The sequence below is a fragment of the Stylophora pistillata genome, chromosome 12 (assembly GCF_964205215.1).
Source record: "Stylophora pistillata chromosome 12, jaStyPist1.2, whole genome shotgun sequence".
NCBI lineage: Eukaryota > Metazoa > Cnidaria > Anthozoa > Scleractinia > Pocilloporidae > Stylophora > Stylophora pistillata.
Window position 1 is genome coordinate 24,518,025 of NC_142530.1, and position 25,336 is coordinate 24,543,360.

General features: G+C 37.6%; 1 protein-coding gene across 1 annotated transcript; it reads left to right on the forward strand.

The window, feature by feature from the left end:
- The first annotated feature begins 308 nt into the window (after nt 1-308).
- Nucleotides 309-24,091, forward strand: LOC111323565 (kinesin-like protein KIF28). Its single transcript, XM_088740697.1, has 31 exons — nt 309-583; nt 1,775-1,972; nt 2,740-2,872; nt 3,133-3,212; nt 4,016-4,051; nt 4,462-4,540; nt 4,933-5,044; nt 6,052-6,159; nt 7,306-7,400; nt 7,589-7,627; nt 7,927-7,997; nt 8,393-8,453; nt 9,206-9,385; nt 10,106-10,140; nt 10,684-10,764; nt 11,605-11,719; nt 12,185-12,248; nt 12,931-13,059; nt 13,797-13,963; nt 14,665-14,750; nt 15,253-15,315; nt 15,633-15,770; nt 16,249-16,332; nt 17,091-17,153; nt 17,803-17,871; nt 18,203-18,271; nt 18,981-19,109; nt 20,092-20,229; nt 20,770-20,847; nt 21,549-21,605; nt 22,053-24,091. Exons 1-31 carry the CDS (start codon nt 542-544, stop codon nt 22,185-22,187), a joined length of 2,934 nt encoding a protein of 977 aa, XP_088596823.1. The 5' UTR covers nt 309-541; the 3' UTR covers nt 22,188-24,091.
- The last annotated feature ends 1,245 nt before the right edge of the window (nt 24,092-25,336 follow it).

The following is a 25,336-nucleotide window of genomic DNA, read 5'->3' on the forward strand; positions in this document are numbered from 1 at the left end:
ACACCTGAGGGGAGATTTATGCCACTCTCTTCCAGGGGAGGGGTAGGAGTATTATTATTATTATTTTTTTTATTTATTTATTTATTTTTTTGACGCCCAGATTTTGAATAAGGAAAAATCTTTATAATGGCGCGGCCTAAAAGCGAATGTAAACATGTTATAAATGACTAAAGAGACTATTCAAGAGTCCATTTTTCCACAATTGTCAGGTTCAAAGTTAAACTCCGGCAAAAAAAAAAAACAAAAAAAACAGTAACATGCAAATGTTCTTGGTAACGCACGCAAACACTACTGTTGTCAACCAGTGACGTTGACAATGATCAGCGTGACCTCAGAGTAGAGATTTACAAAACTTTACCGATCGAGTGGGAACTTCTCGAGATTGAGAGGTTTGGGAAAAATACACTGGTGTTAATTTGAAAAGTGAATGTCATCTAACTGTGAAAACGAGAGCCTTTTCGGCTGAATGATAAATTTGTGCGGGATAATTTCCTAGCCATAAGGAGACAATTTGTTAGAGACACTGCAGTCTTCGATAAAGATGGCCGAGAACGTACGAGTTGCCGTCAGAGTTCGACCATTTATATCCTTTAAACCGTTTGTATCGCAGTGAAGGGTTGTTGTCATAATCCGTCTACCTATGCTTTCGCAAATATTGGCCTCCGATTCTTAACATCTGTGTCTGTGTATGTTATTTGTTGTTTGTATTTTGCAATTCAATCGAGAGTCGGCGTACCGTATATCATCTTTCATTAACTAATTACCCAGAGGATAACAGGTGGTAGACCGTTTCGAATAAATCACGAATTAAATTTCCTATTAAACGGAGAACAACATCGTCATAAATTTCCTAATTTTGATTCATTTTGCTTCAGAAAACGGCTTTATTTAAAATAAAGTGCATTATATATTGGACTCTCTTTAATGCTCACAAATTTGCATTCAGCAATCAATAGAACAATATCTGTTGAATGCTGCTTTATGCTGAATGACAACTTACGACGTCCAAATTATTATAAAAGACAAACTTTATAGATGTTCATAAATACACAAGGCTTATACTTAAACAGGCTTAATGGATGGGTCTCATTAACAAAGTTCTGTAGATCGTGCCCAGCAATTCATTTCTTTTGAAGCAGCCTGAGGGGTTAATTAAGCATTTCATGGTCACGAATGCCAGTGCTAACGAAAAATAACCCTTCCAATTATCTAGAGAGTTAATTTTAGTTTATTGTTGTTGAGAGTGTTCACAAGCCAAAAGGTTTTTTTCACCCTTAAACTCCCATAGGTGACCATACAGAATTTTCTCCTCACATAATCACTACAAAATCAAGGTGACAACTGATGAGAATTAAGAAAAGTATCAAGTTGGAGATCATTACATGTGCTTTTTGTTTTTTATTTCATTTTTGACTTTTTTTAGCATGATTACCTGGTTTTGCTTTTTGTTTTTTCTTCTCTGCTTTTTGTTTTTGTTGATGTTTTTGTTAGTCTCTTTTTTTCTTTCCAGGTTGCTTAGTTTGTTTTCGTTTTGCAGTGAATTAAGGCAGCATGACAGGGCAATAGGAGGAGGGGAAGGTCAGCTGACAGACCAAACATGTTGCATTCAAGCTGAATCCTTATTGTGAAACTTAGGTTGTGGAAATTTTCTCTGACACAACAGCATGTGCCTCCCAGCTCATATCCAGTCACATGTATGACTAAATCGTATGGATGTTGTGCTCACTAAGTATGGTTATTGAAATGTTGTGTAAATGTCCTTAACAGTTAACACAATTCTCGCGAGAAAGCTCGCGCAGCAGTGTTAATTATCAAGATGCAGGGTAACAGTACGTACATCTCAGATCCAGGAGCCCCAGTGGGGGACGAACCAAGGAAGTTTGCCTTTGATTTTAGTTACTGGTCACATGATGGATTCAAAGAACTTGATGATGGCTATCTTGCAGCTGCAGAACCCCATTATGCAGACCAGGTGGGGAAATTGGCCCATTTGTTTGAACTACATTTTTAAAACTTATTCTAAAGGAGCTTTAGTATGTCAGAGCTTGTGACTCCCTTCTGAACCTGTGGGTCTTTAAGTTTATAGTCAATTATGAAGAACCCTAAAAAATTTTAGTCCAATTTTTTTTTCCAATCAGTCCTTTCCTATTACCATAAACAATGCCTTCAGTCATTTCCATTGTGGTATTTTTCTGTTTTTACCAAATTGATATCAGAGAAGGCTAATAGTATCTGCTAAAGGAAAGGCGCAACTTTGCCATAAATGACTCAAATTGCATTGACCTTCGATCTTATTAATAATTATTTTTCTTAAAACATATTGTATTTTGTCTTACTTTTAATTACCACTTTCATGTAATTAAAAAAAATAATTTGTGTATTGTCACCTTGATTTGATTGAAATATCAGTCTCCTAAATTTAATTTTAATTTTTTTTGTGAATTTCTACAAAAATGGTTAATCCCAGTCAAAGGGGTAATAGAGTTTTCTCTGAGCTCCCCTACCAATTTTGAGATTTCTGTTGGCTTACCATACATAATATGTATCTGATATTTCCAAGAATAGCCACACATGGAAAGTCAGTTTAGTGCTGGGATAATTGAACTATACTTGACTTCTTTTTATGTTACTTTGTAAACAAAGCAAGACTTGATTTGAGTTCATTTTTATTATAGCTGTAATTCTCTATTTTGTTGTTTTATTTTGTTTTGTTAATTGTGTGTTTTAATTACCACACAGAAACGCGTGTTTGATGATCTGGGACGAGGAGTGCTTGAAAATGCATGGAATGGATATAACTGCTCGCTGTTTGCATATGGTCAGACTGGCTCAGGGAAATCTTACTCCATGGTTGGTTATGGGCAGAACAAGGGTAAATATTTAAAAATAATGCATGTAAATGGTGATTTAAGGCCTGCATCCTTGCTCCTGCTGTGGAGTATTGGGTGTTGACCATCAATGTCCCTACCAAACCCTGTTTTGGCAATTGCCTTTTTGCCTCTCCCCAGTTGATGTTATTCTTTTCGAGCTCATCTTGAACAGTATGCCTCAGTTATCAGACAGTTATTGTTATATGTGTGTTACATGCTTCTAATGACATTTGTTAAATTTATGCAATGTAATGTCACACAGGTATTGTCCCAATATTTTGTGAGACATTGTTCAGTGAAGTGGAGCAAAAGAGGAGTGGAGGGTCAGAAACAGAATACCAGGTATTTCAAGTAACTTATGATTTACAAAAAAAGTTGTCCATAGTTGTAAAGAACAATTCATTGCTGCTCCAGTCAATTTCCCCATTGTCAAATACAGTAAATCCTCTATTAAGCCCCCTTTCTTTAGAGGAAGAAATTTATCAAGCCCCTCCCCCATTAAGCCCCCACCCCTCGCCTTAAAAGAAACAAAAATTCACAATAACAGTCCATGTCAGTAGGTATGATAATTTATTCAAGTAGTGTAATTTTAGTTTGTCGTTAAAAATTGATTATAGTGATTGATTGATTGATTGATTGATTGATGTTATCCTGTTGGCATTAACAGAATATATTATACGGAATTACAATTGGGAAAATAAGAGTGTAAAATGAGAACAACTTTTGAATAAATGATACATCATATCCTATTGTATCCTGGTAGTGAACATCAGGCTAAATTAATATGCCCCCCCGCCCTCTAATAAGCCACCCCCTCCCCCTGAGTGCCTGAAATAAATAAGCTCCCAGGGGGCTTATTGGAGGATTTACAGTAAATGTTACTTGTCTAGCTAGTGATCCTGATAGACAGTGACCACCGGTGACTGAAATGTTAGTTGAGAGTCTTGACTCAAGATTGCCATTTCTCAGTTTCGCAAAGTTTCAAGAATGATTTTATTCAAAGAATTCTCGTATTTCTGGAAAATGAGAGGTGACTTGCCTTGGTCCGAGAAGTTTTTTGTTGTTAGATAATCTAAGTATACGTGTAATGCTAGATTGTTGAAATTTTGAATTGTTAAATTAAGTCCTTTCATCTTCCATTCCAGGTTACATTTAGCATGCTTGAAATCTACAATGAAGCAGTAAGTTACATTTACATATTCGTTACATACAAGCACTCTGGTAATCCTTGAAATTTGATTGGCTCATAGCAGTGTAATTTATTCACGCATTGCCCTATTTTTTTTGGCTCTAAATAATGCCTCGCCTAGAGAATGTACTAACCAAGGGAACCAAGAACAATATGGAGAAATCTGATAGTAAAGCGCAAAGCGAAATCAATAAAGCAAGACATTTCCATTAGACCTTAACTACTTAACTGCTTTCATGAAATTTATTGACTGTTGTTGGAGTCGCATGCGAGACCCATCGAAAACTTTAATTTACAGTATGAAGTAGACTTAATTTCAGCCAGTGAATCAAAATAACTATGTTCTAAAGGCAGTGCTTTCGTTTTTTAAACAACTTCATCATTCTTTTTCGTCGCATGCAGGTCCGTGATCTTTTGAATCCGGCGAGTAACAAGAAAGGAGGACTAAAAGTGCGACAGCATCCTTCCAAAGGGTTCTACGGTATGAGAAATAGCCTCCTTATCGATTTAAAATGGTATCCGAAATTTTACTGTAATAGTAAGGTCCAATTTTAGTATGGTTAGGTCCTGAATCTTGAACCTTCACTTATAATAACTTGCGCTGGGGGCAAAAAAATTTGTGGACAGAATTGCGTATGCTGATGCATACGTTGGCATATTTACAGAGTACTCTCTCTTTGTTCTTACATACTCCTAGCAAGATCATTTGACCTCATAATGCAAACGCTTTCGCTGCAAATCCGGTATTAATTTTTGTGCTTAGCTCTTAAAAGTCACTGAAACCTTTCAACTTGTTGAATCATTTTCGTCTTTACTGGAATGTGAGTGTCCGTGACAAGTCTGAAACGTTTTGCCTTTTTTTTTCTCACTCAGTCGAGAGTTTAGTTAGTGTCCCTGTTAAGGATTACCCTGACATTGAAAGTCGAATTGAGGAAGGAACAAGAAACAGAACAGTGGCCGCTACTAATATGAATGCTACGAGCAGGTATGTGAGAATCTTTGCTGAGTACGACAAAACTGATGTAAATTGGCAGCCCTCCAAATAGAAAAACGGCAGATTCTAAGATTCTTACTCGCCCTACATGTAAGTTAAAAATGTCTTACTAAACCATTATTCTCAAGAAAACTGATATCTACCTTCCGATAACCCATTCGTAAGAGTAATTGACGATGAGGCTTGATTGGCTCTTTGTCGGGTCTTGCCATATTAGGGTGTGTTGAACTTGAAATGTGACTGGATGATGGTGCCAGACCTTCCTCACCTCAAGTGTATTTTTTTTTTCGTGAACATACCGTACGGCCGGAGAATTTTAGGATTTGTCAATATTAGGTCTTTTCGCAATAGCTCTTTAATGAATAGCGTTTTTTTTTAATGTTATTTTATATAGTAGTAGTAGTAGTAGTAGTCTTTATTTCCACAAGATAAAAAATACATATCTTATGTTACAATATTTGGGTAAAAAGTATATATAAAATATCTAAATATATCTAAAATATAAACTCACACAGCTAAATTGTATTTAAAAATTAAGCGATTAATGAAAGAGTTCTTGAATCTATCTGTATTAACTTTCGGATACTGACTTGTTCGATACCTTAAATTGTAAGTCGATACTTTCCTCTCGGGTAATAATCCCCTTAGAGGGTGTCGGTCTATGCCAGATACCTTACGAAATACTTTTCTATCCTGCTTTTCCAGAAGGTGTTTAATAGAAAATGATTTAGATATATATTTACGTTTGTGACATCTATCCAGAAAACACTGCATTTTTCATTTTTTACTTTTCTATCCTGCTTTTCCAGAAGGTGTTTAATAGAAAATGATTTAGATTTGTATTTACGTTTGTGACATCTATCCAGAAAACACTGCATTTTTCATTTTTTTTACTTTTCTATCCTGCTTTTCCAGAAGGTGTTTAATAGAAAATGATTTAGATGTATATTTACGTTTGTGACATCTATCCAGAAAACACTGCAATTTTTATCTCGTAGCCGTGCCCACACAATCGTTGCCATAACCTTTAGTCAAAAAGGAGCAAATGCAGCCGGACAAATGATGACTAAAACGTCCATTGTGAATCTGGTGGACCTTGCAGGAAGGTTAGCGTTATGATTTCCATTAGAGTAACTTTCAATTGAGTGTCGAAAGTCATTGTTTTTGCTCATTCTTGCTCTATCAGCCAATCAGATGCAAAACGACAGAGCTGAATAATGAATGCAACACCAGAGGGTATACGGTCAACAACGCGGGCTCAAGTGTTCTAGGTCTATAATTTAGCGAAATTAGCGAAAAATAATAAGGGATGACTTTTAGAACCGAGGAACTCTGTTTTCGTTGAAGGCATTTTCTTATTACTAGAGGTTTTAAGGATAAAATTAATTTTTGAAAATTTTTATGGAGTGTACCAAGTTTTTGGAGGTTGTTCAGTAAACGAAAAGCGGCAAGGAAAACGACGCCTCGAAGCAACAGAATAGCAAATCAACCATGCGAACGACTCAAAATCTGTGTTTCCGCAGCAAAACCTGGCGCATGCGTATACGTTATTCAGCTCTGTCATGCAAAACTGAAAGCAATCAAGACTTGGTCGTCCGCGTTTTCCGCGCTTTAGGCTGTTTGCTTGGTTTTAATACTGAATTTCTGTTGGCCCTTTAAGGTATTTTCCTTTCATCTGATTGGTCATTTGAGTGTCGAAAGTCATTGTTTTTGCTCATTATCGCTATATCAGCCAATCAGATGCAAAACTGAAACCGATCAAGACTTGGTCGCCCGCGTTTTCCCGCGCTTTAGGCAGTTTGCTTGGTTTTAATACTCTTGAGTTTCTATTGGCTCTTTAAGGTATTTTCCTTTCATCTGATTGGTCATTGAGATTCTCAATCGAAAAGCGCTTCATATATAAACTCCGAAAGTTGGGATTGTGTGATGATGTGTCAAACTATTTCAAGTGTTTTACCAGCTTTAATGCGAGTTACAGACTTAGAACGAAGTACTCTTCCGTTTGAGGCCATTAACAGGAGATTTCATAATGTGTCTACGTCAAATTGTAACCTTACTCCAGCAGAGCCAAAGAATGAGAAAAACGAGTCAATTTGCATTGGAGTGCCTCATTGGTGGTGATCCGTTTTTGTCAGTAGAGATTGTAAGACCAGTTTACCGTTGCCCCTCCCTTCTGCTACAATGATGCAGAAATTTTAGTTTGATTCAGTATACTTGGCTCCCACACTAATGTAGCATCTTTTCATTTTTAGCGAGAGAGCAGATTCCACCGGTGCCACAGGGGACAGGTTAAAAGAGGGATCAGCGATCAACAAATCTCTTTCCACATTGGGCAACTGTATTAAAGGTGTATGTCTACACGTGTATATATTTGTATCACGCGTTACTTCTGTAGTGCATGATTTTGACTTGAGGTTTTTGATACTGCGCTCGGCAATTTCTCGTTCCGTCTGCAGACGGTGAGTTCGTTTTTTTTTTTTTACCCGTAAATTCATTTGCGTCAGTCTCTAATACTTACTGTACATTAATTTTTAGCGCTTGCCGATCAAGCATCCGGGAAAAAAGGCGCACAAGGTGAGTCACTCGAATAACTAACAAGATAACACGAAATAGAAGAACAAATGCTTCAGTTTAAGAGTTTGACCACTAATAGTTACAAGCGTCTAATTTCTCCTTACAATATCACCCTTGAATCACACGTTAGGTTCAAGAGAATAAAGGAAATGATCACCAACTAAGAATTTCTTGATTGTTAAACAAATTCTCATTGTCCGCGCCTTAGAAAATGTACAGATAACAGTATGGAGAATATGCATACTGATGTTAGGGTGTAAAGGGTCAACCAACAGTTAGTTTTCCTTTCCGTCTTTTAGTTCCTTTCCGTGATTCTGTGCTCACCAAGCTACTAAAAAATGCCTTGGGAGGCAACAGCAAGACAATCATGGTATGTTAAAAAAATCTCTATCTGAAAGAAAAGATACGAAACAGACACAGACATCTACTCTACGAACGCTCTCGTAGTAAATACCATTTATCCTTTTTTTTCCAGTAGGTTTTCATGGGAAAAATAAATCTTCAGGCGGTCCATGACTTAGTGAATGTTCTTTCACTCAAACGACAGGAATTGATTGGTAGCCTTTTTTGCCGACATCCGTTCGATAGACTATTCATAGCTAATTTCAGCGGAATTAAGATATCCCTAACCTGGAATTGGAACTTCCCTCTCTTACCCTCATTTGCTTTTGACGAGATTTAAGATCAAGCTAACAAAAAGGTTTAGAATAAGGATTAAGAAAAGGATAGTAATATTTCTCGATGTTATTACTTTTATGTGTACAGATTGCAGCTCTAAGTCCGGCCGATATAAACTTTGAAGAAACGTTGTCTACTTTACGATTTGGTGAGCTGTAGTTCTTTGTATCTTTCTTATCATTTTCCGTTTTTTTTCCTGTGAAACACATTGAAATCAAAACAATATTTTGGTGTTGTAAATTGGTCGCCATAAACAGTTTCTGAAGCTAACGTTTCGAGCGTTAGCTCTTCGTCAGCTTTGGAAACTCTCTACGGGGGCCAATTTATATTATTAACTCAGTTTCTAAAAAAACCAAATTATCTCCAAATTATCACACACACACACACACACACACACACGCACAGACACACACACGCACAGACACACACACGCACAGACACACACACGGACACACACACACGGACACACACACGGACACACACACGGACACACACACACATACCGACGCAGCACCTTTTTTTTTTTTTTTTTTAGAAACTTGCCCCCTTTAACATTTTAGTGTCGTTCTTTTGGTCAACTTTTATTTAAGAGACCTGTAAGAATATGTTTATGCCATCTCGTGTTCTGAGAGTGGAATGTCCTTTAAGTCTTGATCGTCCAATGTCTTGAATGATCAAAATGTTAGGGTCACTTAATCACTTCCCCTTTAGCAGCACTATTGGTCAACAAGGCCCCAAGCCCAGATTTTGCATTACTGGTCTGCTTGCAATTTCATTCCACAAGTTTAACGCTCTTACAAATTTGTAATTTTGTGGAAGCTAACAAATTAGTGGACACAAAACAATAGACGCTTCTATCGCCGAAGAAGTCGAACTGATAACTCAACGTTTTGTTTTTAGCCGACCGTGCCAAGGCCATTAAAACTAAAGCTGTTGTCAATGAAAGTCCAACTGAAAAACTGATTCGTGAATTGCGTGAAGAAAACCAGAGACTCCTGGAGCAGTTAAAGCAGGGTGGCGGGGCAATCATAATGCAAGGAGAACCCGGCCAACCACAGACGTCAGGAGTCTCAGAAGAAGGTTTTATAACTTGTTTTTTCTTCTGTGCATTTGAGGCCCTTTATGTACCCTCGCTTGCATGCAATGATGTTACCTAAAAGTGTTCAGTTAGCCATGAACGACGAGACCCAACGGCTTTATGAGTGCCCAAGTACATGATAACCACAATTAGTCGCACATGGTTATCTTTTTACTTTTTCCAGAAATAAAAAAATTATCATAGCAAAGATTTGCTTTGAATGATGGAAAAAGTAAAGCTGTTGGTTCTCATCGTTCATTGATCATGCTTTTTGGGTGTTAACGTTTTTGCAATCGAGTGTAGCATAACATTAAGTGTATTGAGTGCTGCTTTTGATGTAACTCGTTAAAGCGAAACACATGTAGTTTAAAAGGAGCGAAAAGAAACGAAAACTAGTGTTATTTTCATATTTTAACATGGTTTCCAACAGCAAACTCTATCACACAAATTGTGGCCAAAACACAGTACGATTAACGCCTTCTTTTCAGAATTACAAAGAAAAACAAAACAAACAAAACAATCAAACAGATGGACATCCATGGAAGCAAACTCATTATTTTCAGGACAGCAGAGGGCTTAATTAAGAAGTCAAGGCGACCTCCTTTGGCCTTCTCAGATCCTAAGTAAACAGCTCTGGTGTAAATTTGAATCGCGCGCTGTAAATGTATATTCTTTACTGAATAAACAAGCCAATTTTGATTGAGTTTAATTTTGATTTCTAGAGGTGAATGAAATGAAAAAACAAATGGAAGAGCAGGTATGTGGTATAAGAACCTCTTTCAGGTCTTTGCTCAAGGAGAATAAGGATGTTTTTAATTTCATCCGTCTTATACTCTGAACATTCAACAACTGTTTCTTGATGTCTTGGAGAATAAAAAACTGATAGAGATAACAAAACGAACTGATGATAATACTAATGACAAACAAGCAAACAAAATGGGTATCTCAACAACGATCAAACGAACCAAACTAGTGTTACCTTCAGCTTCAGACAATAATACAGTGCTCCCCAAGATATGTAAGTTCTCCCCAAGTCGGTTTTTATTTATTGCCGGGGGGGTTCTGTAATTTCCTATTATCTCCCCTTATTTTACAGTTGGTATCAATTTTCTATATTCCCCCTTTGTACTCCGTCGGTGATGACTGACCCCCCCCCCCCTTGTTCCCCCCTTTAAACCATGTGATCGCCAAAATTCCCCCACCTCCTCTCCTAAGGTGATGTATAATGACTGGTTCCTAAAGAAAGATCTGCGCACTGCACCTTTGAGTGACAAGGATTTTGTTTACGTAAATGTTACAGCTCTTACAAAATCAGCGGGAGATGGAAGAAATGAAGAAGTCTTGGCAGGAAAGATTGGCCGAGCAAGAGGCAGCAAATAAGGTGAGGTTGAACCACTTCCCTGTTGTTACAGAAGTCGCTCCCTCAATTTTAACACCTAACTTTTATGTTCATTTTACACACTCATTCCCACCCCTGCATACGCTTTGTTCCTTTTTTACCCACTGATCACGAGATTACTCATCGGTGGAGTGGGAACCCATTTTCATGGGATCCCATACATCAACACCAAGGGAAGCTACAAAGGTTGCTAGTGAAACTACTGATTAATATATTTAATACTATACAAACGAAAGATTGGCCGAGCAAGAGGCAGCAAATAAGGTGAGGTTGAGCCACTTCCCTTTGTTTCCTTCTGTCGTGTTACCGGCTATGAGTTAGATATCAAATTTGATTATGGACACAAAATGCGTTACATTTTGGGGCAAGGAAGTGCACTAATACTTTGTTCATTAAACCTGCTACGATTATATCTCGAACATTTTTTTTTTTTTGTTGAACACGTTTTTAATAATAAATATTTTGGCTGCTTGTTTGATCTTAGAAAAAAAAAAAAAAAAGCATTCCTTGACGATTCAGTTATTACTCGAATATGTGTTTTCTTGAATACGTTTTCGATAATTGCCAAAAAATAATTTTGCTGCTTGTTTGATCTTAGATAAAAAACACACCTAGACGATTCTTGGTCTCTGGGTCTCATTTACACGTTACTCATCTCAAGGAAACCTTATTGGGTGGATACTTCTTAACAAGAGGCTTTATGCCTATGTTGTTGTTGTTGTTGTTGTTGTTGTTGTTGTTGTTCGAGTTAGCTCCTGTTAGTGGGAGTTTCTTTTCATCAGGCTCACGGTACCTAAGTGTTTTCACGTACATTATACACAGGCCAAAGAGGAACAAGAAAAGAAAGAAAAAGAGCTTCGTAAAACTACTCCGCACTTCTGGAACCTTAACGAGGATTCGCAACTTTCAGAAAAAATTTTCCACTTTATCAAACCAGGTTTGTTTCTCTACGAGTTGGCTTGCATTTAATCATGTCCTTAGGAAAACTGAGCTCACTCTGTGTATTGTGCAAAGAGAATATGAACTGGCTCATATTCTCTTCATTGTGCAGAATTACAAATCTTCCTGCTACTGCTGTTGTGCGATTGGTTTCCTTTTTATCTTTTTTTTTTTAACCTTTTGACCAGTAAGAGTGAGTAACACCCAATTCCTCGTTACAAAGTCACCCCTGAATCAAACATTAACGTCATGAGAACAAAGGAAATGATCACTAACGAAAGAAACTCTTGATTGTCAAACAAACTATCTTTATAGGCGCCTGTGGAAATTTATGGAGAACAATACAGATAATATGCATACTGATGTTAGGGTGTAAAGGGTGAATTCTGCTTTGTTGGCTCTGTACGAATATATGGCCTAAATCTAATGAAATTCGTGGCCAACATTCTTTATTTCGTCGCAGGCGTACAGAGAATTGGAAACAAAAAAGCTGATCCCCAACCTGAAATTATATTGAGCGGTTTGAGGTAAGACGCAGAGTAACAAAGGCCGCTTGCCTTTCTGTTATTTATCACACTTTAAGCTTTCTGGTAATTTTAAGTCAATTCTCAAAGTATCCCTGGATGAGGATCATTTATGGTAAGTAAAAGACACCCAGAAGTCCATAAGGGGTAAACTCCGCGCAAAGTTACATCTTTCTTACGCCGTTTTCCTCGATTTTACAAAACACCTTTGTTCTGAAAGGTGAGGCACTAAGGATTTATTCACAGACTGAAACGACAGTCCAGCTCATGAGGTAGTCGATCAACCCGAGAAATGTTGACAAAGACAACGATAATCAAAATTTTAATGTTGACGGTCATACTATGCATGATTCCTTGGTAGCTAAAGTAAAGCAGCGAAGAATGTTGTTCTCATGTTGCCCTAGTACTGATTTGACCCGCAGAAAAGTAGACAAAGTAAAGCAAAACTGTCAGTGAAGAATGAAAAGCGAAAGTGTTGTGAATGAGTTTGTGGGTGTTGGGAAGGGAGGAACATTGCATTCATGCCAAATATTTACTTCCCATGCAGCTCTGTTCTTAGCGAGAATCAGAATGTTAAAGTTGTTAGTTGATGACATTGGAAAAGGTTAAAGGGAGACCTCCTTGTGCTTTAGTCGTCTCCGAAAACATTGTTAAGTTAAAGCATATCACTTTGTTTTGTCCATAGCATTCTTACAGAGCACGCCTCAGTGACATATAAAGGAAACAAAATCACAATACTCGCCAATGCCAATGCTAAACTGATGATTAATGGTGAAGCAGCGCATGAAGAGAAAGAACTTCACCATAATGACAGGTAAAGCTATGGTTGAACTGTTCCACGCATGGCGTGTTGTTTGGGAGAGGAGAATGAAATGGGGTTTAGAGCCATGGGGAATTGCCGTTTTCCGCAAAGAATTTGTATCTGCAATCTTGCTCTATCACTAGATCTTTTCCTATTTTGCATTTTTGTCTGTTTAGTTGTGTTTTGCTTCATCTGCTGGTGTGTTCATTTGTCCGTCCCTTTTACTTAACTACTCGATTTGCGCCTCTTTTCGTCATGAGCGGGTGAATCAGTCAGCCATTCATGCTTATAGGTCGCATTTTTGGTCTGTTTGTGTGTGTGTTTGTTTATCTTTCCTTTTATTTGTTTACTCCACTTGTTTGCGTTGTCGTTGTTGGTCATGTCTTTGTTAGTCAGTCAATCACTCAGACAGTCCAAAAAATTCACGTCATATTTCCAAGCTCACCTTGTTTCTCTACTTGTTTTTTGTTTTGTTCTGTTTTTGCTTGTTTGTTTGTTTTAGCGTTATGTTGCTTTGCTTGGTTTTTACTTGGTTTGCTACATGTTGATGATATTTTCTTGATAAACCTTGACACTAAACCGAGGAACTTTTAACTGCAATTTGAAAACCATCGACACAAATCGATGAAAATCAGTCGATCTTAAGCTACCGTAACGCCCTTATTGTGACAAATACATGATATTTTGGATGAATTGCGACGAGCTTTGCTGTGAAATTCAAGGTTTTTTCGATGTTTTATTTCATTTAGATTGCTGTTTGGCTCTGCAACTTTGTACGTGCTGCATCATCCTGTTGAATTCGAGAAGAAAAAAAAACAGGGAATCAAAATAGAAGAAGTAACTTATGACTTAGCACAGGAAGAAATAGCAGCAAGTTCTGGCTTTAACATGGGGAAGAACAGTGGCCAGACCAAAAGTATGTAATCTGCTCATTCACTTATACTCGGTTTACCTAAAGAGAAATTTTACATTGAGGATTGCCTTTGGTTTTACTAAACTTTGCTCTGTGATTGGTCCAGAAAACTCATGCCATTCTCTCAACAAATCAATGCAAAATTGAAAACAATCATAATTAGGTCGCCGACGTTTTCTCGCGTGTTAGGTAGCTTGCCTGTTTAAACTTTGAGTTCTCAATGGCTAGTGATAATGTACACCTTTGCTGGGTCGCTGATCACTGGGATTATTCTGGTGTTGTTTTTTTCGACTCTCAATTGAAAAACTGCTCCAATCGCCACTGGGATCGTCTCAATCTCCCGTCAACCGTGACCGTTATAGAATATGAAAACACTACACAGACGATCAGTAACTCTCTAACGACCACTGAGTGACTAGAACGGTTATGGCCTCTCTCTTGCTCTCCTTCTTTTTGAGGTGAAGGACGATCGTATTATATTCCTCTAAAAACTCAATAGAAATTCTTAAGACATGTTTGTAATTTAAAAGCAGCTACCACTATGGTTAAGTCGTCTCTAAAATTCAGGACTCATTTGATAACTTTCGCTCTAAGGCCAAAGAGTAAATTCACACACGTACGCGCAGTTCTAAGATCATGAGAGCTCGGGAACTTGTAAATATCAAGCTAAATGTTTCAATAATATGAGCTGATGGTTTTTGTAGATGAACTGCTCTTACAGGAGGATCTAGTACAGATGGTTCCTATGGTTAACGAGTCCAATGCAATGGCAGAAGAACTCAAAAAACCGGTAACTGCGTAAAGATAAAATAGTTGATTGTATAAAGGGAGAAGTAAAAATAAGTTGCACTTGTTATTTCAAGGTCGTCTCACTGGTAACAACTATTCGGGGAAAAGAAAAGATGAAACAAAAACAAAAGATGACTGGAAGAAGGGTCCCATAAATGTTCCGTCGGTCGAGCCGTTTTAAAGAAGACGAACATGTAACGTTGCAACAAGGCAACAGATACCCCAGAAACAGCATGCTTTAAATAATTAATTAGCATCAAACTGAATTAAGGCTGCCTTGAATTTTCATGTCCTTGTTGGATTTAAAGGGCCCTTGTTAGTCCTCATGATTCTTAGTTAAATAATTAACTGCAGAATACAAAAAAAAATATGTTGCCCATGTTGTTGTTGTTGTTGTTGTTGTTGACTTGACTTGCATACCGACATGCCATCCCAAACACCTTGTGTGCTTATTAAGGCAATGTTCAAAATGTTCAAGTAGTTTTTATCATTATTTGTTGCAGGTTAAGTTTGAAATTCTTTTAGTTTCACCTCAAGCGCGTGGTCTCAAGGAAGGAAGAACAGAGGTATGAGAAAAAGTGAAACTATCTTCTTCGAAAGGCAAAGGAAATTATCATCGATTATCATCATTATCATAGTTTACCTGTGAACTAGCTCATTAGCTAAGCGTAAACTCCACGTTAAATAAAGTATTAGTGTCAGTAGCATTACCATTGTTCAGAAAAATTCTCCTAGTGGCTCGAAAAGGCATGGTTGTAGTTGCTGAAGCCGAAATGTCACGTCAAAGACCTCACATTATTGAGGAAGTCAATCTATGGAACTTCACTTTATTGGCACCATTTTTCAACTTAACTGAACCAGACCTGCTGCTTTTCCTTTGCAGGTGAACGTGAAAATGAAAAGCACCGTTGATGATGCGGAGTGGACCTGGGACAGAAACAAGTTCATCAACAGAACGTACTTAATGAAGGAGATGTTCCAGAATTATTACGATGGAGAGGAAGACTGGGATTTACCAGAGGTCTGTTGGTCTTCGGTTGTATGTTCTGCTCTACTCGGGTTTAAACTATTACTTCTTTCTTATCATTCAAATGAATATATGAGATGAATAAAAAGCCAAAAAACCGAAAAACCAAGGGAACGCTACTCAGCATAGATAAATTATAACTGACCGAGTTGTTTATAAAGAAAGTTGTAGGTCGAATGGCAATGAAGGGATAGGAATTGAATAAATGAAAAGAAACGCTATTGCAAGCTACGATACGAATCATAACATTTTATTACTAGTTTGATATGCTTTCGATGCTTACAAATCGACGATGAGCCTAGTGACTTCGTACACGTCACGATCAGCACCGTCGAATAATTCGTCTTAAAGTGTTTTTCACAATTTATTACTTTCCTTTATTGACTTGTTTTGTCAAGAAAATTATTGTCTCTATTAGACCATTGAAGCACAAAACTGTTATTGATGTATATTTCGACATTATTCTATGAAGGAAAGCGATCCATTTTGGGAGCCTGATGATGCAGAAGTGTTTATTGGCTCAGTTCATGTGTATCTTCAGAGTTTGGCCTATCAGGTGAGATTTCATCAATGACAATTTAATAAATAAAGAAGCTTTGGCTGTGCTCTGTTCTATTGTAAAGCACTTAGGAAGTGGATAGAGCACGAACAAAATGTAGGGGGAAATACGAGACGTAGTCGACTGTTTCTCTCTACTTCTTGACAGCCATTTATGAATAACGACCGTAAAAATAACTTCTTATTGACTGAGTGTGAGAACCATACTGAAGAATATTGGCGCGAGGTCGTGGCAGTACGGACCGAGTGCTGCAAGGTCCGTACAAAAACCACCGAATGCTCATATTTTTCTGTGCAGCTCAAGCAAGGAGGTTAGTAAGTAGATCATCATATGTCACTCGAACCAAACTTGTAAAATTTGAATTTGCTGGCTTTCGCGAACAAAAAATCTCGTGAAATTCGGCAGAACTAAGCTGAAGGTCGCGACAAAACAAGATATATTTTTGAAAAATTGCAACGAAGCTAGACATGTTCTTCAAAGCGACTCAAAAAGAAACGGGTACCGCCTGCAGAGAGCGGGCCCGATGGAAGAATACTGTCCGCTCATGAACTGAGAAGAAAATAAAAATAGTTATGAAGTTTATTATCGCTTCCCTGGAAACGATTCATAGGACAAAATCTCCAAAGAATCAATCACGATGCTCGGTTTTACTTAAAGCTACCTTGCCATTTGATAAATAAATGTGTACACAGAAATACAGAAAACTGATTTCAGAAAAATTTCCTCTGAGATGTAACGAATTATTTGCAACGCAGATTGAAGTGGAAGAGAGCCTTGCGATAACAGACCATAAAGGAAACGAAAAGGGTAAACTTCAGGTTCGTAATGAACTAAGACCACTTTAAATATTTTCCCCAGGTTGTTTTTATATAGTAGTGTTCGTGAATTTCGAAGAGTAGTACTGAAACCATGATGTCCAAACAAGAGAAATCAAACGGGAATATTGAAAGATACGGACACACAGAAGCGGAGAAATGATCTCAAATAAAATAGGAAATACTGGGAAAATTTAGAATATAATAATAACGGTATTAGTGATAATAATAATGATTTAGCAGTGGACAATCCATAAGGTGGCTATTCTTGTCCGCGAGAATTTGAAATGTTGGTTTTTGCGGGGGAAGGAAAACCGGACGACCCGGAGAAAAACCCTCGGAGTAAGAACAAGAACCAAAAACAAACTCGACCTACTTATGACGGCAGGTCCGGAAATCCAACCCGGGCCACAATGGTGGGAGGCGTGTGCTTTCACCACAGCGCTATCCCCGTTTCCCTAATCTTCAGGCAAACAATAATCAGGATTTGGAAAGATCTTTACTACCGAAGCAAACGAAATGAATTATCGAGTTCATGTTCCCCCCCCCCCCCATCCCCCCTCGGGATAAAAGATTCACACTCAGAAACATTGACGCTGTCCAAGCCAAAACTCTCCCGCTTACAGTGAATAAATTCTTTCTTTGGCGGCAGGTTGAAGCGTATCCCTGTGATCAGAACTCAGAAGAGCTAGACGATTTTGTGGAAGAACCCGAGGAACTGGTATATTTTCGATTTATTCTTACTCTCTCTTTATTATGTCTTCCCTTTTTTTCTCTCTCTTTTTTTTTTTTTTTTTTTGCTTTTTTTTTTCTTTTCTTTTGCATTTTTTGGTTTTTGTTTTCTGTTTTTGCTTGTAAAGTTTTTTTCTTCCGTTGTCATGACAGTAATAGTTGTTTATGCCTTGGTTAGCATGACAATTCTTTTTATGGTTAATTTATAAATCTTTCCTTTTTTCTTCAGATTGGAAAAACTCTATTTTAGTTCCTTTGTCATTTTGACAATTTTTTTTTTTGTTCGCCAATTTATAAATCTTTCCTTTATTTTCCTTCAGATTGGAAGAGCTCTCTATTTTAAACTGAAAATTCCACACGCGAGGGGCCTTCCAGCCATATTTGGGAAGGTACACAAGTTCCTATGCTTAGCACGATTAAGAGATTTCAAAAGATTTCGATGGCACCATGATACGACCCATCCATCTTCTGTTTCTATTTCCATGTAGCGTCCCTTTTCGCCTTAATTACGCTTAAATTTCATCCAGTCATAAGAAAAGTTTTTCTAATCAGATGCCCCAGAATTTCTTTGCCTCGATGGAATGCAGACAACGCTGCTCGCGTCAACGTATGACGCACTGAAAGATTCGTATTATTTGACGTCGATATTATGGTAAAAAACGAATTGAAAGTGGTTCAACGTGGCTATACTTTGATCGACAACGATAGTCGTCATCACAATGGTTGGTGCGTTGTCGATGAGTGTACAGACCACGCTAAACCACTGTCGATTTGTTAAATAGCCAGGAGCCATTGAGACCTTTTAATAGCAATCGTTAAAAACTGATTTCAAATCATAGTCATCGAAAACATACAAGACGAAAGCTGGAAACTCAAATACCAGTGAAATTAGAATGCATTAACTCAAGCCTCAGCTTGTGAAGAACATCTCAGAAAGAGCACAGCTACATGATCTTATCTTGTTAAGTTCCGGCTACAATTGAACCAAGAGGTCTCAAACATCGAGATCTTCCAAATATCCAAGCATTGCCGAAACTATTGAAACAAACAAACAAACAATCATAGGCGATTCATTGTTAATTTTTTTTTTATCCCCAGGGCGAAACATTTTGCAAATACAAACTTTATCTTGATCACGATTACGCTAAAACAAAGACTGTCTCTGGAACAATAAACCCTTCTTACGACCATGAGAAGAAATTTACTTTTAATCCTGTGACAAAACAGGTATGTTTTGCCATTTTGTACTTCCCTGTTCGTTTTTCTCATGATTGATATTTTTCTTTCTGCCTTTCTAAGCCCAGCAAAAAGAGACTTTGAAGATTGGAAAGTTGATTTTGTCGCCATTTTGCCGAGCGATCGTTTTATAAGAAGCTGACCAGCCTAGAGGGAGTCATTGGGGTTAACCGTTAGCCGTAAAACGGCAAAAATATAGCTGTTAGGCGTTAAAATGGACGAAGTTTAAGCTCATCTTTCAAACCGGCAGTCTAAATCCCACAGTTATCAACGAACGCTTTTCATTCCACTAATTTATTCGTGTTTTTCTCGTTGCCATGTTCCCACCAATCACGTAGCTCCTTTTTCTGCCTTTAAAAGCACACACAACCCACAATTCCCCTATTCGCTCCGACGAAGGGCTAACGCTCGAAACGTCAGCTTTTATAATCGTAACGGTGGCCAATTTATCATTTCAACTTTGTTGATATATTCAAATTACTTCGTAAAGAAAGTTACCCACAATTTTTTTTTTTGCCGGATTTGTCTTTTTGAAAGTGTCAAATCTTAGACTGTTTTAAGTCCTGTTTTATGGACTAATGTGAGATAACAAAAAAATTACGCTATTTCAAACCAAGAGTAGCTCGATCTGGATTTACCCTGTTGCCTGAATCTTGAGGTAAAAGCGAGCAATGATATGTGTTTTAGAACGATGAAAATTAATCAACAACTTTTCGAAATGACGATGAAAATTAATCAATAACTTTTCGAACTGATTAAAATTAATTTTTAACTTTTCTGTTTACGGTAACAGAAAGAAATTAATCGTCACCGTAAAATGGACAAAAAAAAGCCATCACCCCATTGAGACTCACGGATTAGACCATTTTGCCGCTGGTTTTAACAGGGGCCCTGTAACAAGCCATAATTAATCGGACTTTCAGCGCAATTTGCCATGGGATAAAATCGCATTCCTTTGTTTTATCCCTTGTAGTTGATAGATTATCTGTTGAATTCTCCCCTTCTGATTCAAGTCTGGGGAAAGCAGAGTGGAAGAAAGATCAGTACTGTTGCAAACAGGAGAGTGTCGGTTGGACAAAGGGACAGTGGATTGAAGAACAACGAGATTGTGGTGAGAATGCTGCACAGATCTCTAGTATTTTTTTTTTCTCTTTGGTTCTTGAGCTTGTTCTTTTCTTTGTTCGTTTGATCATTACTTTCAGTTCGTTCATTCGGTTCCATTTAGTCTGGCATCCTGTCTACGACAAGTTGAATCGCAATTTATGGTATCCTTAATTGTGCGCACGCTTGGAAAAAACAAGAAAGAGACCACTTTGATTGGCTATGCAACCCGGAATTTCCTTTGTTATTCACCTCCGAGAAACTCGTGCGGGATTTGCACCCGAAAATATTGTAATCATGGCAGGAACAAATGAGTTAAAATCATCTATTTTGTAATGAATTATCTCACTGATTTAATATACTACCTTCACTTCGATGAATAGTCGTAACCTATCTACTCTTTTCATTCTTTCCATTTATTCCATTATTCATTCACATATTCATCCTTTCTTTCTTTCTTTCCGTGTGTTTCTTTCACTCATTTAATTGTCATATATCAATTTTATTCATTGCTATTTGGATGGTTTCTTTTCTTGCTTACATTTTTCAGCGGAGGCAAGAAACCCAGAATATGAAACTAGAGTTGCATAAATCGATGAAAAGAAACGATAGATCTGAAAAGAAATTCGTAAGTAACCAACGGATGTTCTTAAATGTGCACATTTATGTCTAGCCCATAGAAGAAACAGCGATCATTACGTAAATGATTGGTTTTTGACCATTTAATTTCTCACAATGTCACCCCTAAATCACACAGTAAGGTCAAGAGAATAAAGGAAATGGTCACCAACTAAAGAAGAAGTTAATTGTAAATTGTTTGAGTTTGACAAAGCAAACCAGCCGTCAGCCATTTTTTAATTTAGTTCAAATTTAGGTACATCCCAATCAGGAACGCCGATTTTGTAGAGTATATGATAAAGACAGTTACTGCATTTGATAATGATCTTCGCATTCCTTTGAAGTATCGTAGTGCCCTAGCATTGGATATGAGTTCGTAGTTTGTAATGAGTTTGCAAAAGAGAACCTAGTGAAATCTCGATTTAAAGCGTTCGATTTTTTATGTCTGTCCGCGCGTAAATCTTGGTAAAATGATATTTTTAGAATACAATATCAGTTTTCTATGGGTTACGCTATTTGGAATCATAAGAGGGTTGTGACAGTGAAAGGTCAATTTTAATTCGCAGATTATGGAGAAAAAGCGATGAAAAGTGGTAGTTTCACCATGCGAGTGATTTGGCAACGTGCCCTTTACTTAGTTTGGTGTAATGTTTTTTTGTTAGTTATGCACCAGCAAACTTTAATCTTTTCTTTTTAATTCCTTAAAAACAGAAAAAGATGCGAGAATTAGTGGAGGATGCCAAGAAGAAAGGTGTCTCTACAGTTGAGGTATGAATTTAATATTTGGCTCATTTCAGATCTGATCGAGAAAGTTTCACAGCTTTAATTAGAAATTTCCTTTTCTTTCGGAGACATCAGCCAACTAAGATCCACATGTTTCAAACTCAATTCGCAACGAGGAATACAAATCGACCCAGTTTTACAGGTCGTGAAAAGATTTCTAAATGGTTTTGAGTCGTCGCCTCTAAAACTTCACATTCACTGTCAGCGTTAAGGTTTCTTAGAAAGCAACAAGTAGTCACAGGGATGATCTCGACATATTTGAAGGAAACACTTTCGTACTCATTTCGATAAGCGTGCAAAAAGTGGGTGTGATATAATTGTATGAAGTTTTCGTAGGCTGGAGCAATTCGTCACACGGATTTGTGGTTTTGTCGGCTTGTCTCGGTTGTCACCTTTATGTGGAATTGAGATTCGTTTACTTTCTGACGCCAGGTCGCTGTACTTGAGGACATTTTGAACGGTGGCGAAGGTAACAAGTTTAAAGCAACCGCTACTATCGTCCTGCAAGCGCAGAAGTCAATGAACAATGATGGAAAGGTCACAAGTTCGGCTTGTTCGATCCAGTGAAAAGTTAAGTTAGATCGATATTTATTAGACTGTCACAGTAATTTACGACTGCGTTGTAGACTCAGTGCACCTCCATGTTTTAAATTTTCTTTTCGTACCTTTTGAATGCAATTTTGTTCACCAATCCACGACATTGGCAACAAAAAGTGCATTCATTAGCCTTCAGTGTTACAAGTATTACGGTGTTTTTTGTCGCAATTACAAGTAGTGATAGACAATGTACAATCCTTTAGCGTTTTTTAATAGTCAAAAAGGACTCAGAGGTCAAGACGTGGAAAGAAGACGAACAGCGAGTAAGGATGTTTAGAGATTGAACAAGCATGCGCCTTTTTTCACTTCTTCGTTTGCACATAGAATTGTCGCTTCCAGACTCATTCGTTACTCACCCATTTTCGTCTCTATTTTCGTCTCATTATTGTCTGTAGTTCAGTTTTCAGGAACATTTGTAGTGTTTCGACGTAAATTAATTCACCATGTCAACTTATTTGACATTTTTTTGTCGTTGGAAAGAAAGCTACGCTAACTTAACGACGGTGATATGTAACCGCCATATAGTTTGTGTCTACTTGACATTTTTTGTTGTTAAAAAGAAAGCTACGCTAAGTTAACGATGGTGATATATAACCGCTATATAGTTTGTGTCCACTCGACATTTTTTGGTGTTGAAAAGAAAGCTACGCTAAGTTAACGAAGGTGGTATGTAACCGCTAGATAGTTTGTGTCCACTTGACATTTTTTGTTGTTGAAAAGAAAGCTACGCTAAGTTAACGATGGGGATATCTAACCGCCATATAGTTTCTGCCTACTTGACATTTTTTTTGTTGAAAAGAAAGCTACGCTAAGTTAACGATGGGGATATGTAGTCGCCATATAGTTTGTGTCTAGTGCTCAGTTCATTGCATGCGGGTTCGTGTAGTGTAATGCTGTTTATAATGGGACTTAAATCAAAGAAAACCATGAATACAGTTTCAGAAGTGAACACAGCCAAATGTAAAGTGTGTCAAAATCAAATTAGACTCTGAGATATATAACCACAGTCAGACTTTTAACTTTCCTTGTTAATTCTATGCTCAACACGCATTTATTCTTCTCCTGGATCGCAGAGAGCATTACTTACTACTGACAATGTTTACCCAATAAGGCTGTACTTCAAAGTATTACAAGTCTTATTTTAAGTATATTACGTAAGCACACACACCACATAATTTAAATTAAATGTTTCACCCTTCTCCTTGTTGCATGTTAAGTCTGTTTCCACGAATGTAAATTTGCAATAGTAAATAAGAGATGTAATTTGTTGTGTCCCAAAAGTAATCTAAATAAGATTGAACATGACCTTTATAAGATTCACCGCACAAATGCACGCTATACATGTACGTTTTAGTACATTATTATGGCATATATTCGATGCGCGGTTCGCATTCAAGGTTTGTCGTCGAAATAAAGTATTGACAACAAATTTACAATTGCATGATTTTGGCGGTTATTGCTCTGGGAGATTTTCCAGCTTAGACCCCTTAGTCCCAAGTTCTGATTGTAAATTCTCCACTCTAACCGTTACACATTTTCTTATACATTGATTATGGGAATTTGGTGTTACATCAAGACAACGTCTACTTGATAAGTTTGAGTATTCTCATTACCTGTATGCTGAATAGTGTAAGGATTTCATTGGGGGAAGTCACATTTTAATCACTTCCGGGAGTTTAAGGGTCAAATTGTTTTGAAAGAAACAAAGATGGATGATTTTTGAATGACGCAGTCACTGGATAAAACAGCGCCTTCAGCATTGATGGCAGGGGTGCAAGACTGGTGAAAATATTACCTTCGTTAGCGAACTTCTTGTATTTCAGTAAATAAATTTCCTTGAACGGAATTAAAATTAAATGTTTGTGGTTCGGAAACCTCTTCTCCTTGAGTAATGTTTGCTTCTCAACAAAAGCAAGTAAGACAGGGTGTCTGTCTAAAACAGGTAAACAATTCATACATTGAGAACCACTACTTGGAGCCAGATTTATCAGTGAACCAAGATGGCTAAGTGAACTACATAGCTGTCCATACAATGACAAGCAAACTTAGTTACCTGCTCTGTCTCCAACTGTCTATACAATCAAATTTCTATTCAGCAGTAAGCTAACTCAGAGAGAGCAAAAGAAGGTTCCTCGGTAAAAACCCCAAAATGCTTTCCCATCTTGAATTTATCGTCATATTTATCGTAGTGGACAAAAGCTTTATGAAATTGAGAAATACCACTTGGTGTATATTACCGGTATTCCCCATTTTTAGCTGGGGCAATCACGCAAAAATAAATATTTAGGGGCTTTTACTAACGAGTATGCTCTGTGAAACTGAGAAATTAAAATAATATGAATAGTTCCACCTTGGAGGAATCCGATTGCACCATAAGGTAAACTCCGAGTCTGACTGGCCCTATGAAGATCAGTCTGCATATCAAGTATTCACAGCATCATAGTGATACCGAAACGACATGTGGTTTCTATATTTTCTTCCGGTCTACCTTCTCCTTTCAAAACCTCTGCTAATGTACTGGTTTTATCCGATAGATTTGTAGGCGGTTGATTAAATCATCACAGGTCAGATAAGTCACACAGCCTGCCAGTTCCTGTTGAATGACGTAATTTTAGCACGTTTCAGAAGTATCCCACTGCGTAGTTGTCGCCTGAGTCAAATAAACAGTTGTCATTTGTTTTCTGAGAAATCTTGCTTTTAGACAGTGTGGGTGGATTGGGAAGAGTTTGCGTCACCCCAGTTCTTCTAAACACTGCTCAAGACCTGATAGAATTCAAGTCTAGCAGCATCTTTCAGCATCATTTTCAAGGGAGGATACGGCAACAAATACGTCGGTTTTCTTAAGCAGGCATTTAGGAAGTAAAATTGCGTCCTCAGTCCGATACTGCTTTCTGGTTCCGCTTTTAGCGCATATCTTTCGTGATGTTTGACTCCTAAAGTAAGTAGTGGCAAGCTACTAATACGGATTGAATTTCGGTCCCGGTTTAAGCGCGTCTCGTTAATGATATTTGACTACCACTGCCAAATTGAGAAGATTCTCACAAACATCAAATGATTTTCCATTCCGGTTTAAGCGCGTCTCGTTAATGATATTTGACTACCACTGCCAAATTGAGAAG

Coding starts and splice junctions, on each gene's coding strand:
- LOC111323565 (XM_088740697.1), top strand. CDS start 542: ATGGCCGAGAACGTACGAGTTGCCGTCAGAGTTCGACCATTT. Junction 7,628..7,926: donor CGGGAAAAAAGGCGCACAAG/GTGAGTCACTCG, acceptor TCCGTCTTTTAG/TTCCTTTCCGTGATTCTGTG. Junction 11,720..12,184: donor TTTCCACTTTATCAAACCAG/GTTTGTTTCTCT, acceptor ATTTCGTCGCAG/GCGTACAGAGAATTGGAAAC.